Source organism: Protobothrops mucrosquamatus, unplaced genomic scaffold (genome assembly GCF_001527695.2).
Source record: "Protobothrops mucrosquamatus isolate PMUCROS unplaced genomic scaffold, P.Mucros_1.0 scaffold_256, whole genome shotgun sequence".
Classification (NCBI taxonomy): Eukaryota; Metazoa; Chordata; class Lepidosauria; order Squamata; family Viperidae; genus Protobothrops; species Protobothrops mucrosquamatus.
The window spans coordinates 1,468,929-1,481,576 of record NW_015386332.1 but is presented as its reverse complement, the minus strand read 5'-3'; the positions used below and the strand labels follow the sequence as shown (position 1 = coordinate 1,481,576).

Here is a 12,648-nt window from a genome sequence, read left to right as displayed (position 1 = left end):
CCGTCCCAAAATCCAAGCAGGGTTTTGTCACGGAGCATTTGTAACATGGGTTATTTGAAGCCAGGCTGGTTGTAAACGCTCCGTGCCACAATCCTGCTTGGCTTCAGAATGGGCCTTTTCAGGCAGCCTCCTTGACAGCAAAACAGCTGCTTGGCAGAGAGATTCCACCCCACCCAGGGCAAAATCAAAGATGCCAGCTGAAAAGGCCTGTCCAAAATCCAAGCAGGGATTTACAACATGGGGCATCTGGACTCCCTCTCGTTCTGGAGGTTGACTCCAAATGCCCCATGCTGCAGACACTCCATGTCAAAATCCTATTTGGATTTTCAGATGGACCTTTTTCAACCTGTCCCCATGACCAGAGGGAAATGTTTTGACAGACAGCAACAGCATATGACCTTTCCTGCTGATGACCTTTCCTGCTGGTTTCTGGGGAAACCAGCAGGGAAGATTGCAAATGGCAATCTTGGTAGTGAGGCACTTAGCAACACATCAAGCATTCAGATCACAATCACATGAGTGTGGAGACTATGCAACAACTGTAATTTTGGGCACGTGTCGTAAGTCCATTCATTGCTATTGTACTTTAGGTCACTGAATGAATGGTAGTTATGCAAGGACTGCCTGTAACTTGTCTAGTACTTTTTAGGGATGCACTGTACTATGAAAAAAAGCAGCTCAGGAAGAGATAGCTGGTTTAGACAATCTCTCTGCTCTCCATTACTGGCAGGGTGACGGGGGAAATGAGACAACCAGTACTGACTGCAACGACGAACACGACTGAGAAAAACGCTTCCTCTCATTTGTAAATATGGGCATTGGTTGCAAAGTTATTTTTTCAGCACTGCTGTAACTGCAATGCTGTCCAAAGCAGTTGCCAAACAAGGACTATCTGTAACAATGTTTTAACTTCCCAGAGTTGTAATAGGTTTGTCAGCTATCAGAGCTATCATGTGATTTATTAATAATAGTTTGGATTTTGTTTTATGTAATTAAAAAAGGAAAACTCACCTAATATCAGCAGTGTCAAACCATTGAACAAGGCACCAACATAGGTAAACACCCACATCAATACTGCAAACTGAAAGAAAAAATAATAATGAAACTACACCATATGGAATATCTGCTTAAAGCTCAAAGCAGTTCTGCAACTTGATCATATTAGCTGTACAAAGTTAAGGTGCTTTGGTGGGCTGCAAGCTATCCCAACTCACAAATTGCTTAACTTGGTATAAATATTATACAATTCTGGTTTATCTTCAAATGTATTTTGATCCAGCCATAAATATCCATATTTAAATTTATTTGATGCAAAAGCTCTTATCCTCCCAAAAGAGCATAATGTTTCTTTGTCTTTTAATTCCATATAGAACAAGTTGCAAGAAAGCCATAAACAGCGGAACTGCTTGCTAATTTATCTCAGAGCCAGCTTCACATTTTAGGTTATCTTACATAAGGCGTGTGTATTTTTTTTTAAAAAAAGTCAAAAGCTTATTATTATTTTAAAGTCAAAAATCTATTATTTACATTTGAGCGAAGCTGGGTGATACTTTTACAGGACTAGCCAGATTAGTTTTATCCAAGAGTTTGCTTGGTTCTCCTTACTTTCAGATGGCTCCTCAAGCCAATCTGTTTCTCCATCTTATACAATTCTTAAGCTAAGATTTTACCTTTAGAGAATCCACCAAATCATCCACTAGGAAGAGGCGCCTGAGTTCCTTAATTGTGCTGTTGAGATGACCAAGCACAAGATGGCTGTATTTCTGAACAAGCTCCTTAGACACAGCAACATCTTTATTTAAGTAAGCTCTGGAAGAGGAAACATGTTATTTTCAATACACTTAAAAATAGAGTTTTTAAGCTCTTCAGATTCTCAAGCAAATGAGAATGAAGGAAATGTTACATTATTAAAGAATTGCTCAGATGGATAAGCCTTTAGAACAGGAGTGTCAAACTGCCGGCCCATGGGTCGGTTGCATCATGCGGAGGCCGTGCCCACCCCAGCTCCGGCAATGCAAAATACAGTTGCAATATGTCGCAACACATCATGTGACACAGCAAATTTGACACCCGTGCTTTAGAACATGCCTCTATAAAATTTAGCACATTGCCCCTAATGAATTATTTAAAACAGTTAAATTGCAATATATAAAATCCTAGAGTTTCTTTCCAATGACTGACTTCTGAATGAAAGTAAACCTGATCATTTAATAATGCTGACAAAGGGAAAGCAAATGTTTTTTTCTACATTAATTGAAGCAGGATGGATAATAATCGATGATTTTTTAAAAAAAAAAATCTATTTTTTTTTAATTTAAATCAGTTTTTTCTTATTTTTATCAAATTGATTTTAATAAAATGCTTTTGGAGTAAAAATCTATCTAAATATAGTTTTCTCTTTAATATACATTAATAATTTAGTTTAATCAGCATGAAATGGAGCTTAGTTATGTAGCATGAGCTATATATTCTGCAATATTTACATTTTTGGTAAACTCATTCAATGAATTCAAGCTTTGCAAACTGAGATAACATGCATTGCATTGATGCATTCACACAATTTCACAGTAACCATGAGATAAATCATAAAACAAAGTTCAGGAATATTCTTTTATCCTATTGTTTTGCAAATCTATGTAGACTACAAACTGTATGATTGTTTGAAGAAAAATGCATCTATACCAGGCTCTAAGTGTTTTAATTAAATAAAAGAATTTGAGTAGTTCTCCAACTATCGTGTTTCCCCGAAAGTAAGACCCAGTCTTATATTATTTTTGCCTCCAAAAGAGGCATTAGGTCTTATTTTAGGGGGATGTCTTGTATTTTTTGTGACACCTGCCTCGCCTTGCAGTGGCAGCACCAACAGCCCTGTCCAGCAGGCGCCCATGTGGCTGCCGGCCCACTTCTGCTGCGGCCACTTGCAGCAGGAGGCTGCGCGGCACATCACGCCACTGCCACAATGAGGTGAGGCAGGTGGGGAGGGGGTGGAGCTGTCCTCTCTGGTGTCCAGTTTCTAAAATCACAAAGTTGCTTATCTTTGTTATAAGCCAGATAGCCAAAATAATTCTGTTTCCTATACAGTTATTCTTATCAGGACAGTTTTTGAAGAACAGTCTATTCAGTGTTCTTTGGTCTGCTACAGTTGTTGGCTGTGCCTTGGTGGAGATGACCTCAGTTCACCATGGTCCTCCTGGAAGTCACTAATTTTATTTATTTCTTCCAAAAAATTACCATTAAGCACGGTAACCAGATTGCATGTACCCATTTACTTATCTTTTATGTGATCTTCTTAATTTATTGAACAAATCACTTTCAAAATAAACTTGGGCAATTTTCATTTTTTTACTAGGCAATGATATCAAAAAGGGTGGTTGACATTAAGTCACAACACATGCTCCTCAAGTCTTATGGCTTTTACCAAAAAAAACTGAAGCTAGGTACACCCACCTCACTCCCAATTTTGCAGCCCGTAACACAAACCTCTTATTTTAAAAGGAAGGAAAATTAAGTTTCCTACCTGAAATTTGCCCTAGGGATATTACATCATTTAAGAGCCTATCATCCAATTTATAGCATTGCATCATTGATTAATTATTCAGGTTCTTGTTACAAGTGAATAATTATTCAGGTTCTTGTTACAAATATATCATAGCTGGAGAGGTTAATATAAACTGCATAATAAACCGGAAGTTATAGGAAAAGCATCTGTATCTTTAAGGAATTAAGTGTATAGATTGTCACAAAATTAAGCTGTTATTCTAGCACATCTGATCACTTAAATGGTTGTTTGCTCCCTAGATATTTGTTATATAAGTCTTGTTATAAGGGGTTTAAGGTAGAGTAGCAAGGGAAACAAACAACTTTGTACATTAATCATTAAGATCTGAAACAGCAGTCAGCAATCTTTAAGCCTAAGATGTCACTGCATCCCCACTCCGTTACTTGAAATATTATGAAAATTGAGACATCTATAAATACATACCTAAATTTTAATTTTTAGACCTTGAGGACAGCTTGACAGACTGTCTTAACACTCCCATCTCTTGACATTAAAAGAATTAGCTAAGCTACCAAGGTAACTGAAATTTGGGGAAAACCAATAGACTCAATACATTATTCCCATTCTTTCCTTATATAATACATTCATTTATTTAATAAAATAAAATCAAAATGATTTGCAGAATGGATCACTGACAAAACAAGCTGTATAAAGCAATGAAAAAGAGTTCCAGTCAGTACTGGCAAAGCAACAGACCCATTTAAAAATATAGAAGATAGTGCTCATTCAATAAATAATCTGCAAAATTCATGGGAACTATGTATGTACAATCTTGGAACTGCACAATCCTAGATTACCTATTGACATCACAAATCACTGTGCCTCTGACATATATTGGAATGTAATCTTTTGAGTATATTTATCATTATCATTATTCATTAAATTTTTATGCCACCCAATTCCCCCGTAATATAACTCTGGGCAGTTTACGAGTTATAAAACAAATAATTAATTACAAATAGGGAAAAGCACAAATATTTACCTAAAGGGATGGCCTTCATCTGACTTCTGGACTGCTTGGATAACTCCTTTGTATATTCTAAAACTGATGGTCACTGACAGGAGGCCCAAGGCAATATAAGCAATCACACTGACGATACTAAACACTGTTAAAGAAAGAAGCAGGAACAAGCTGGCTCCAAACACCACACCAGTCTTCTTAATGTCTCGCCAGTATAGGAGGTCAACCACTAAGAGAAAGTTAAAGGACAGGAGATTAGAATGCAGTCTTCAATATTACAGCATAGCAATGAAACCTGAATATGTTATAAACTGAAACGTAACAATAACAAACAGACATGCACACATACACCCATACTTTATTCATGCATTAAAACTTGTACAATATTTTCCAATATGATGACCAAAAAAATGATAATCTGAGAAATGTAAAGCCATTTGCTTCGTTTCCTTCATACTCTGCTGAGATAAAAGAGAATAATTAAACACCATATTTGCTAGCCAGGAATACAAATGCTTACTCAACTTTTTTTTAAAAAAAATTGAGGTCTAAAACAGCATACATAGAAACTCCCCCTGTACATCCCCTGCCTCACTTTATCCTGCACATAACAATGCAATGGGAAATGGCATATTGCAAAGCAAAAACATTAGCTTTTTTCATCACTTTTACTTCCCAGAATGTGCTTGGTCCCACAGTTGGGCTCCATAAATTTTCTTAGAAAATGAAAATGATGTGAAGCATGCCTAATCTGCCCAGAAAAAAAAAACAGCATGCTGCAGACAGGATACAGAGACCCAGTTTGGTTTAATGATGAAGGCAACAAGCTAGAAAGCAGACTATTCTAATCCTGCTTTAGCAATGAAAGCCAGCTGGGTGATGAATGGGTCAGTCACTCACTCTTAGTCCAACCTACCTAATAGGGTTGTTGTAAGAAAAAGGGGAGGAGGAAGGTATGTTGGGTATGTTTACCACCTTGAGTTATTTGTAGAAAGTAATAAAAGTGGGATACAAACAAGCAATCAAGTAAGTAATGTCTTCCATGGCTTCCAATTTCTGAATGAGCAAGCATCTCTCTGGGCTACCAGTTTTGTGAGCAACTACATCTTGTTTGCAAAATTGCATATGTGCTCACCAGCATAAGACAACTGGAGATCTTTATTTTAGGGAAAGAATGCTTAAATTCTAAAAGAACATTAACCTGCTTCTCCATGATTTGTGAAAGGCACTAGCAACATAGTAGTATTCCCAGAAAATGTGGAACTACAAAAATGCTAATGACTATAATAAGGCTGCTTCTTTTTTTTCTCCTTTAAAATACTTTGATCAAGGCAAACTCATGATGAAGACTGTATTAGATAGTAAATGTTGGAAACATTATAGACTACAGTATGCAAAATATATTAAGTTCAATAATAATGTTAATTAAGTTTTGGACTCTTTCCTAAAACATAAAAGTATTGAAAGTTGCTTATGTTTCTGAATCCTTTTATTTTTGCTGTTTAACTTCATAATCATTTATTTCTTTACAAAAAAACCAGCCTTAAAGGGCCAATTCCAACATGCCTTGTGTACATATTGAAAAATAAAATTATATTTCATGGGTTATGTATGCATGTACACATTATATAGATAGGTTTTTTTCTACTTTATACTCAACACTAAAACTTACAGGAAAGCTATTTCCAAATTCATGATGACAAATAATTAAAATATACACTTAAGCTACATAGCAGAAAAAAGCATCATTTTTCATTTCAAAATGGAAGCTAAATGCGCCCCTGAAAATGAGACCTGCTTAGATTATTACTGACTCAGAGGCAACTTTTTAAAATAAAAACATGCAAAACAACAAGAATTGTATTCCTTCAGGAGATAAAGCAATCAGGCCTTCTCTGAAATAAAGATTGCTAGCTACATTTGATAACCAAGAATAGTCATGCGGTATACCATATTTAAAAATAGTACTGCTACAATCGTGCCTCACATACATTCTCATCTATTTAGCTTTTTTTTTTTACTTTTCAAATAAGTGTCTTGGCAAAACATTAATCTCTTTATACAAAACTTTAAAAAATGACTATACTTTCAGCTGCAATGCTATTGCCTATCCCATTGGTTATCCCGAACTTAATATACACTTATACCCCTATGAAATCCCTTAATACTCAAAAGTTCATTTCACATCACACAAGCCAGAAACCTCACATGCTCACCACTCCTGGCATCCATCTTAGGACTGTTGCCTGTGCTTCTACAGTAGATTAGCAAATCTTTCTACTTCCTGCTAGGGCACACAAAGGTCTTCCAATAAATGCAACTGCCTCATGCCTACAGTGAGAAAACTCCAGACGATTAGAAAATATGTTAAGCTATTGTACGATGGCTGATGCCACTGTAATTCTTTGGAATCCAGAACTTCATTTTTGTAACTATATATTATGGAACACAATTTGATTTTAGAAACAAGCAAAGCAATCACTGGGTATTCCATTTCAAAAAGGAATCATACAATCCTCCCTATACAAGATCAAAACTATATAGAAGGATATGGGGTGATGAACTCCCCCTGCCTGCATCCTATATTCTTGAGGCCCCTCTTTCCAAATTATTATAGTTGAGGGGGGGAAATGAAGGGAAGTCAGCACTTCACAATTTCATCTCTCTTTTACTTCACTAAAGCAAGCAGAAGATGTCTGCCAGGAATTCTTTCAACCTCAATAATAATGTCACACTGGGTCACATGACAAGTGGCTTCGAAGGAGAAGCTGGCAACATATTTAGATACTACTCAACTGTGGGCAGAGATGTATTGGAAGAATTTTTGCTGGTATGTTTTCCCCCCTCTGCAGTCCCCTGCTAGACCCAGTCCATTTTTAATCTTTCTTTTGCCAATTTCTCCTTTTACCAAATTTGATTCTCTTGGGTTGGGGGGGGAGTAGACTCATTGGAGTCAAGTTCAATTCCTAGTGACTTTGAAGACACTTTCATGTTGTTTTCCTTAACAATGTACTATTAGTAATTTGCCAATGAATCCTTTCAATTTTTTATTTTCCTGTAAAATTTACAGCCAGATTTTCCAAGGGTACTCCTCAAAGCACTAACCAGATCTAAACCAACTTAGCTTTTTAAGATCAGTCAAGATTAGTTATCTACTGCATAATCAGAAGTTAAAGCTATATGCATTCTAAATGAAATATGCAATTTTTTTCTTAGTCTCAAGTCTTGACTTGATCTTTCAATGCATACAAAAGGGCACACACTTCAAAAACTGGACAGGGTCAGGACAAAGATTAAATCAGTTTTAATTTTAATTTTGGTAGTCAATACCATTAATGTCTATATTCTTCTGTCACAATCAAAATCGGTGGCAATTTTTGAAGATCCTTTGATTGCCATCTTCAAGGCTTTATGCTCTAATAGTGCTTCATTATTCTAGAACAAAACTGAACAGCAAATTTCACTGTGGATATAAAGAATTAATGCAATCTTGCATACAATAACTGGCTGGCTAAAACAGAAAGCATTAGCCTCAGAGCCCATAAATTAAAAGTCAGCAGCAGCCATTTCAAATTAACAAAGAATTTTGCAAGGACAGTGTGTTCTCCCTTCCACTCTATAGATGCTTTCTTCCAAATGCTGGGGCTTAATTAATAGTTATATGATACATATCATCACAAATTTCCTGATTCTGCCATGTTTGTCACTGTTGTGCAGTTCTTTTGCCACAGAAAAACCCCAGGATTTGAGGTATGAATAACCGAAATCAATACATTTACATGAACTGCCTCAATAAATAATGAAAATGTTTTTATTTTTCATCCTCCCTCCAAAACCTAATGTGGTCATCCCCATTTTAGTATGGAAGGAGCAATCTTCTTATTGGTTTTTTGTTTTTGCTGTTAATTATAGATAAAGGCAACTAGAGAATGGTAAATTAACAACCTCAGGCAATTGCCTTGAATCTATAGTTTAGAGTTGGCTACTCTTTTTGTATCCAGGACCTAAAAAGTTTACACATAGTCCTCGATCTATAACCAATTGTTTAATGACCATTCAAAGTTACAACGGGTTTGAAAAAAATTACTTCTGACTAATCCTTGAAGTTACAACCGCCACACAAACGGCGGTAGTGATTGCATTTTGGATGCTTGGCAACTGGCTTGCATCTATCTACAATAGGCTGCAGCAATTTGCCGTCATATGATTGCATTTTCTGGCAAAAAAATGCCCATTGAATAAAATGGGTTGTACTTACCACCATGTGGCTTGCTTAATAACCCCGGTGACTTGCTTAATAACTACTGTAAAAACAGTTGTAAAATAGCCTGATCACATGGTATTTTGACTCATGACAATTTATGACCAAAATTCCAATCCCAATTATGATTGTAAATTGACAACAATCTGCATTATCTGCTTGAGCAATAACTAGCAGAGCAGACAAGTTTGCAAGTATGATTATTTAAATACAGTATGTCTAGAAACTCATTACAGAAAGCAGAGAGTCACAGAACACTAATCTGTGTCACATGCAATGCTAATCTATATTAAGATTAAATTTAAAACCAGTCAAAGTTGAGAGACAATAGAACCTCAACTTTCTTTAGCAAAGTTAGTGACCCACATTTTAAGAATCTGGAAGTGTATTTTCTGTTGCCTGCATAAGCATGAAATCCCAGAGTCTGCATAAACTGAAAGCCCAGAACAAATTCAATATCATGAACAAAGTTCTAGGTCAGGGCTTTTCAACCTTTTCACCCATTGTACCACTTTTAGGATATGACAACATCCGAGTACCACCAGTCCCCTAGCAAGGTGTAAAAAACTTGATGACCAAAAGAAAAAAAAGTGATAAAGTACAGGTAGTCCTCAACTTACAACAGTTCGCTTAGTGACTGTTCGAAGTTACAATGGCACTGAAAAGACACCTGCCTGCCCGCCCGCCCGTGCTCTTTCTCCTGTCCGAGGTTTTCATTGTTGTGAGCATTTCTGTTGAGGATTGACAGTGGGGGTGGGGTGGGGGAGTGTTTGGTTTTTATTCCCCCCCCCCCCGTCTGCTGGGTGGTTGCAGCAGGTTTTGGTCACTTCACATGACCCTGGGACACTGTGACCATCATAAATATGAATCAGTTGCCAAGCATCTGAATGTAAATCACAAGACCCTGGAGATGCTGCAACATTCCAGCTGATCGGCGCTTCTTCAGGGCTCAGCAGAAGCACCAGGATCAGCGCCGAGCTCCAGCTGGAGCCTGGCGCTGATCCTGGCACTTTCACTGAGCCCTGACAGTCCCGAATCACCGATCAACTGGAAAGCGGCACTGATCCTGGCGCTTCTGCTGAGCCCTGACAGCCCTGCAGCTCCAGCCATCTCTTGCTCAGGCTTGTGCGGTGCTGCCACCGGTTCAGCTCATTCCTCTTCTCCGCTACCACTTTTTTAGAATGGTCGCGTACCACCTGCCAGGTGCCAATGTACCACAGGTGGTACCCATACCACTGGTTGAAAAGCCCTGTTCTAGGTTATGAATAGCAGAAAAGCAACATGATATATTATGATATCAATGAATGCTCTACTATATTCTTATAACATTTTACAAATATTAAGACACCACCGAAGCTAGTAAAGATTTGGTAGTAACCAACTTATTTCAAGTACAAGAACTATTTTCTACTATGATATTTCTTATTAGAGCTATATTTGATAGGGCCTGGGGAACATGCTCTTAGCATGCCATTACATATTGCAAAGTTTTAGGTAGAAGTTTCAAAGTAAGAGATACAGTTCAAAGGTTTACAACATGAAGGTTTACAACACTGCAAACTGACCTTGTAGGCTATCACCTACCATAGCTGTGACTCATATATACCAGCTATAAACAGCTATCATAGCTGTGACTCATATATACCAGGCTAAGTCAAATAATTAGTTAACATAATTTTTCCAAAAGTTGTCATCAAACTGAAGCTTTGGAATACAATAAAAGGCACAAATGAACATCATTCCTTAATTCAAATTTTAAGTAAATTGGTGCCATGTATATGTTTCTCTTGATCTTACCATTTATGATCCTTAAAAAATATTATACAATCCTGGTCTACATCAATCATTTCTCAGCCTTTCAGCAAATATATAATGCACGGTCAGAATCTCCTACTATGGGTAAAAATCCCCTGACCACACATGTATGGTTCATTTTTTGACAGATAAGAAAAAGCAAACCCTAGCTGCCCAGTATTTTTAACTATAAGTACCCTCTACTATTAAAATATAAATATAAATCAAACAAAACCCAGCCAAAAAATAAGGCCTACTGCCAGTTCCTCAGAAAAATGCATTTAACTTGGAGGCATGCCTAACTTATCTTTGCAGTGTCAATATTACCAAAGATGTTCCTACACTATATAACACATATTCCCTTTATGCAGCAGTTTTAGTACTATCACAGTACACACACTAGCAGATTTTAGATCAGCACTTTTTGAATACTAGAAAATGCTAATCCCTTGAGTTCTCCGTTACTCTCTTTTTGATGGTAGAAAAAACAGGATTTGTTAAAATATATTTAACTGATCATTCTTGTGCATATAGTTAATGAGTAAATGTTGTTCATCCCCTGGATTTTTCTTGCAAATAAAATTGTGGTAAAGTGGTGTAGCCCTTATTGTCTTAGAATGCATTAATCATACTTGAACTTTGTAACTTTTTTTCCTAGTACATGCAAGTATGTCCTGAAGTTGATTAATGGCTAAAACATAATTCTAGTCATTTTTGTTCAAGCCCACTAATAAATATCTAAAGCTTTGGTGATTTTTACACAAAATGGTAACCACAGTAACAATATCTAGAAAACATCCTGCAGCCAGAAGGCTCCACACACATTTGCACTACTCAGGTAACTTTGAGGACATAGAAAACCTCCAAATGGTCCCAACGACTCTCTAAAACAATGCAAATGACCAGCTGTTTGCAAGGAATATAAATCCTTCCATTCCTCACCATCTGGTCAGAGCTGAAGAAGCTTCTTGGATGAGAAGCGAAACATTTTCAAAGAAAAACAAGAAAGTCCATTTGCCTCCTGAAAAAGGACCTTTGGGAAAAACAGATACTTCTATTTTGTTTCAGACTGATTTATGTCCAAGTGTAAAAGTCCATCACCTTAAATTATTTAAATAATTTCACCTGAAACCAGAAATGTGCATGGAAGCATTATAACTGAGGTAATATGTAGAATTGTGTGCAACAATCCCCTGGCAACCACTTCATTGGATCATGGCACTTTACTGATTCTAATCTGGCTTTCAACATTTCTGACTGTAAAATTTGCACAATCTTCACATAGATGATAGATATCATGTACAATGGAACTAAGTGGCAATATAATAAAAATATGTAACAAAGTCTGCAATATAACTCATCAGTAAAATAATCCTTTACATCATTTAGAATTATATATATATTTCATATTTCAATGCTGTTCACCACACTAAATAAGCATCTAAAAGATTACCACAAACTTGCCACATTTGAGAGAAAGCATTAACTTATCAGAAAAGATAAAATTTGTTTTACTATGTTTGATATGATGTCCAGTTTGATGAACTGAAAACATCAAGAGGCAGAAAAAAGTATGACTAAAGCAAATAAAAAGCAATGTGTTTATGCAAGCTTTGTATATTTCTGAAAGCATAGCTATGAACTTTAGACTCCATACCATCTTGGCTAGAATTCCCCATTGTTCACATACCCAAACCATCCCAGAAAATTCGGCTTAAAACAAACATACCGGTACTTAAAAAGTAAGTTTTTGTCTGGCCACTCGAACTGAAGCTAAAATTTGAGGCCCAGACTTAAAATTAACATTTTCATAACACAGATATTTACAAGAACAGAGATTGAAGGGACAAAGGTCAGTGATTTACCTGGAGTTACTTCTTTATAGCAGATTGCTAGGGATTTGAAACATTGAATATTAAGCTAGATCATTTTGTAAATCAAGGAGACCTCAAATAACATTAGTATCTAAAAATAGCCAGGAGAGCTAGGAAACAGAGGGGGAATGAAAACTAGGGGAGGAACAGTTAGTTCTTCACTGATTTTACTGTTTTCTAAAAAAAAAAAAAAAAAAAA

At 36.5% G+C, this 12,648-nt stretch overlaps 1 protein-coding gene across 4 annotated transcripts in view; it reads right to left on the bottom strand.

Moving 5' to 3' along the window:
* RTN4 (reticulon 4) overlaps window positions 1-12,648 on the bottom strand; it is a 39,431-nt gene that overhangs the window by 4,895 nt on the left and 21,888 nt on the right. For all 4 annotated transcript variants that reach the window (XM_015831433.1, XM_015831438.1, XM_029287206.1 and 1 more), the window contains 3 exons: window positions 4,542-4,749; window positions 1,671-1,809; window positions 1,012-1,081 (listed from right to left, as the gene is read on the bottom strand). In XM_015831433.1, coding sequence (XP_015686919.1) covers window positions 1,012-1,081; window positions 1,671-1,809; window positions 4,542-4,749 — 417 coding nt within the window. The remainder of the gene's footprint in view (window positions 1-1,011; window positions 1,082-1,670; window positions 1,810-4,541; window positions 4,750-12,648) is intronic.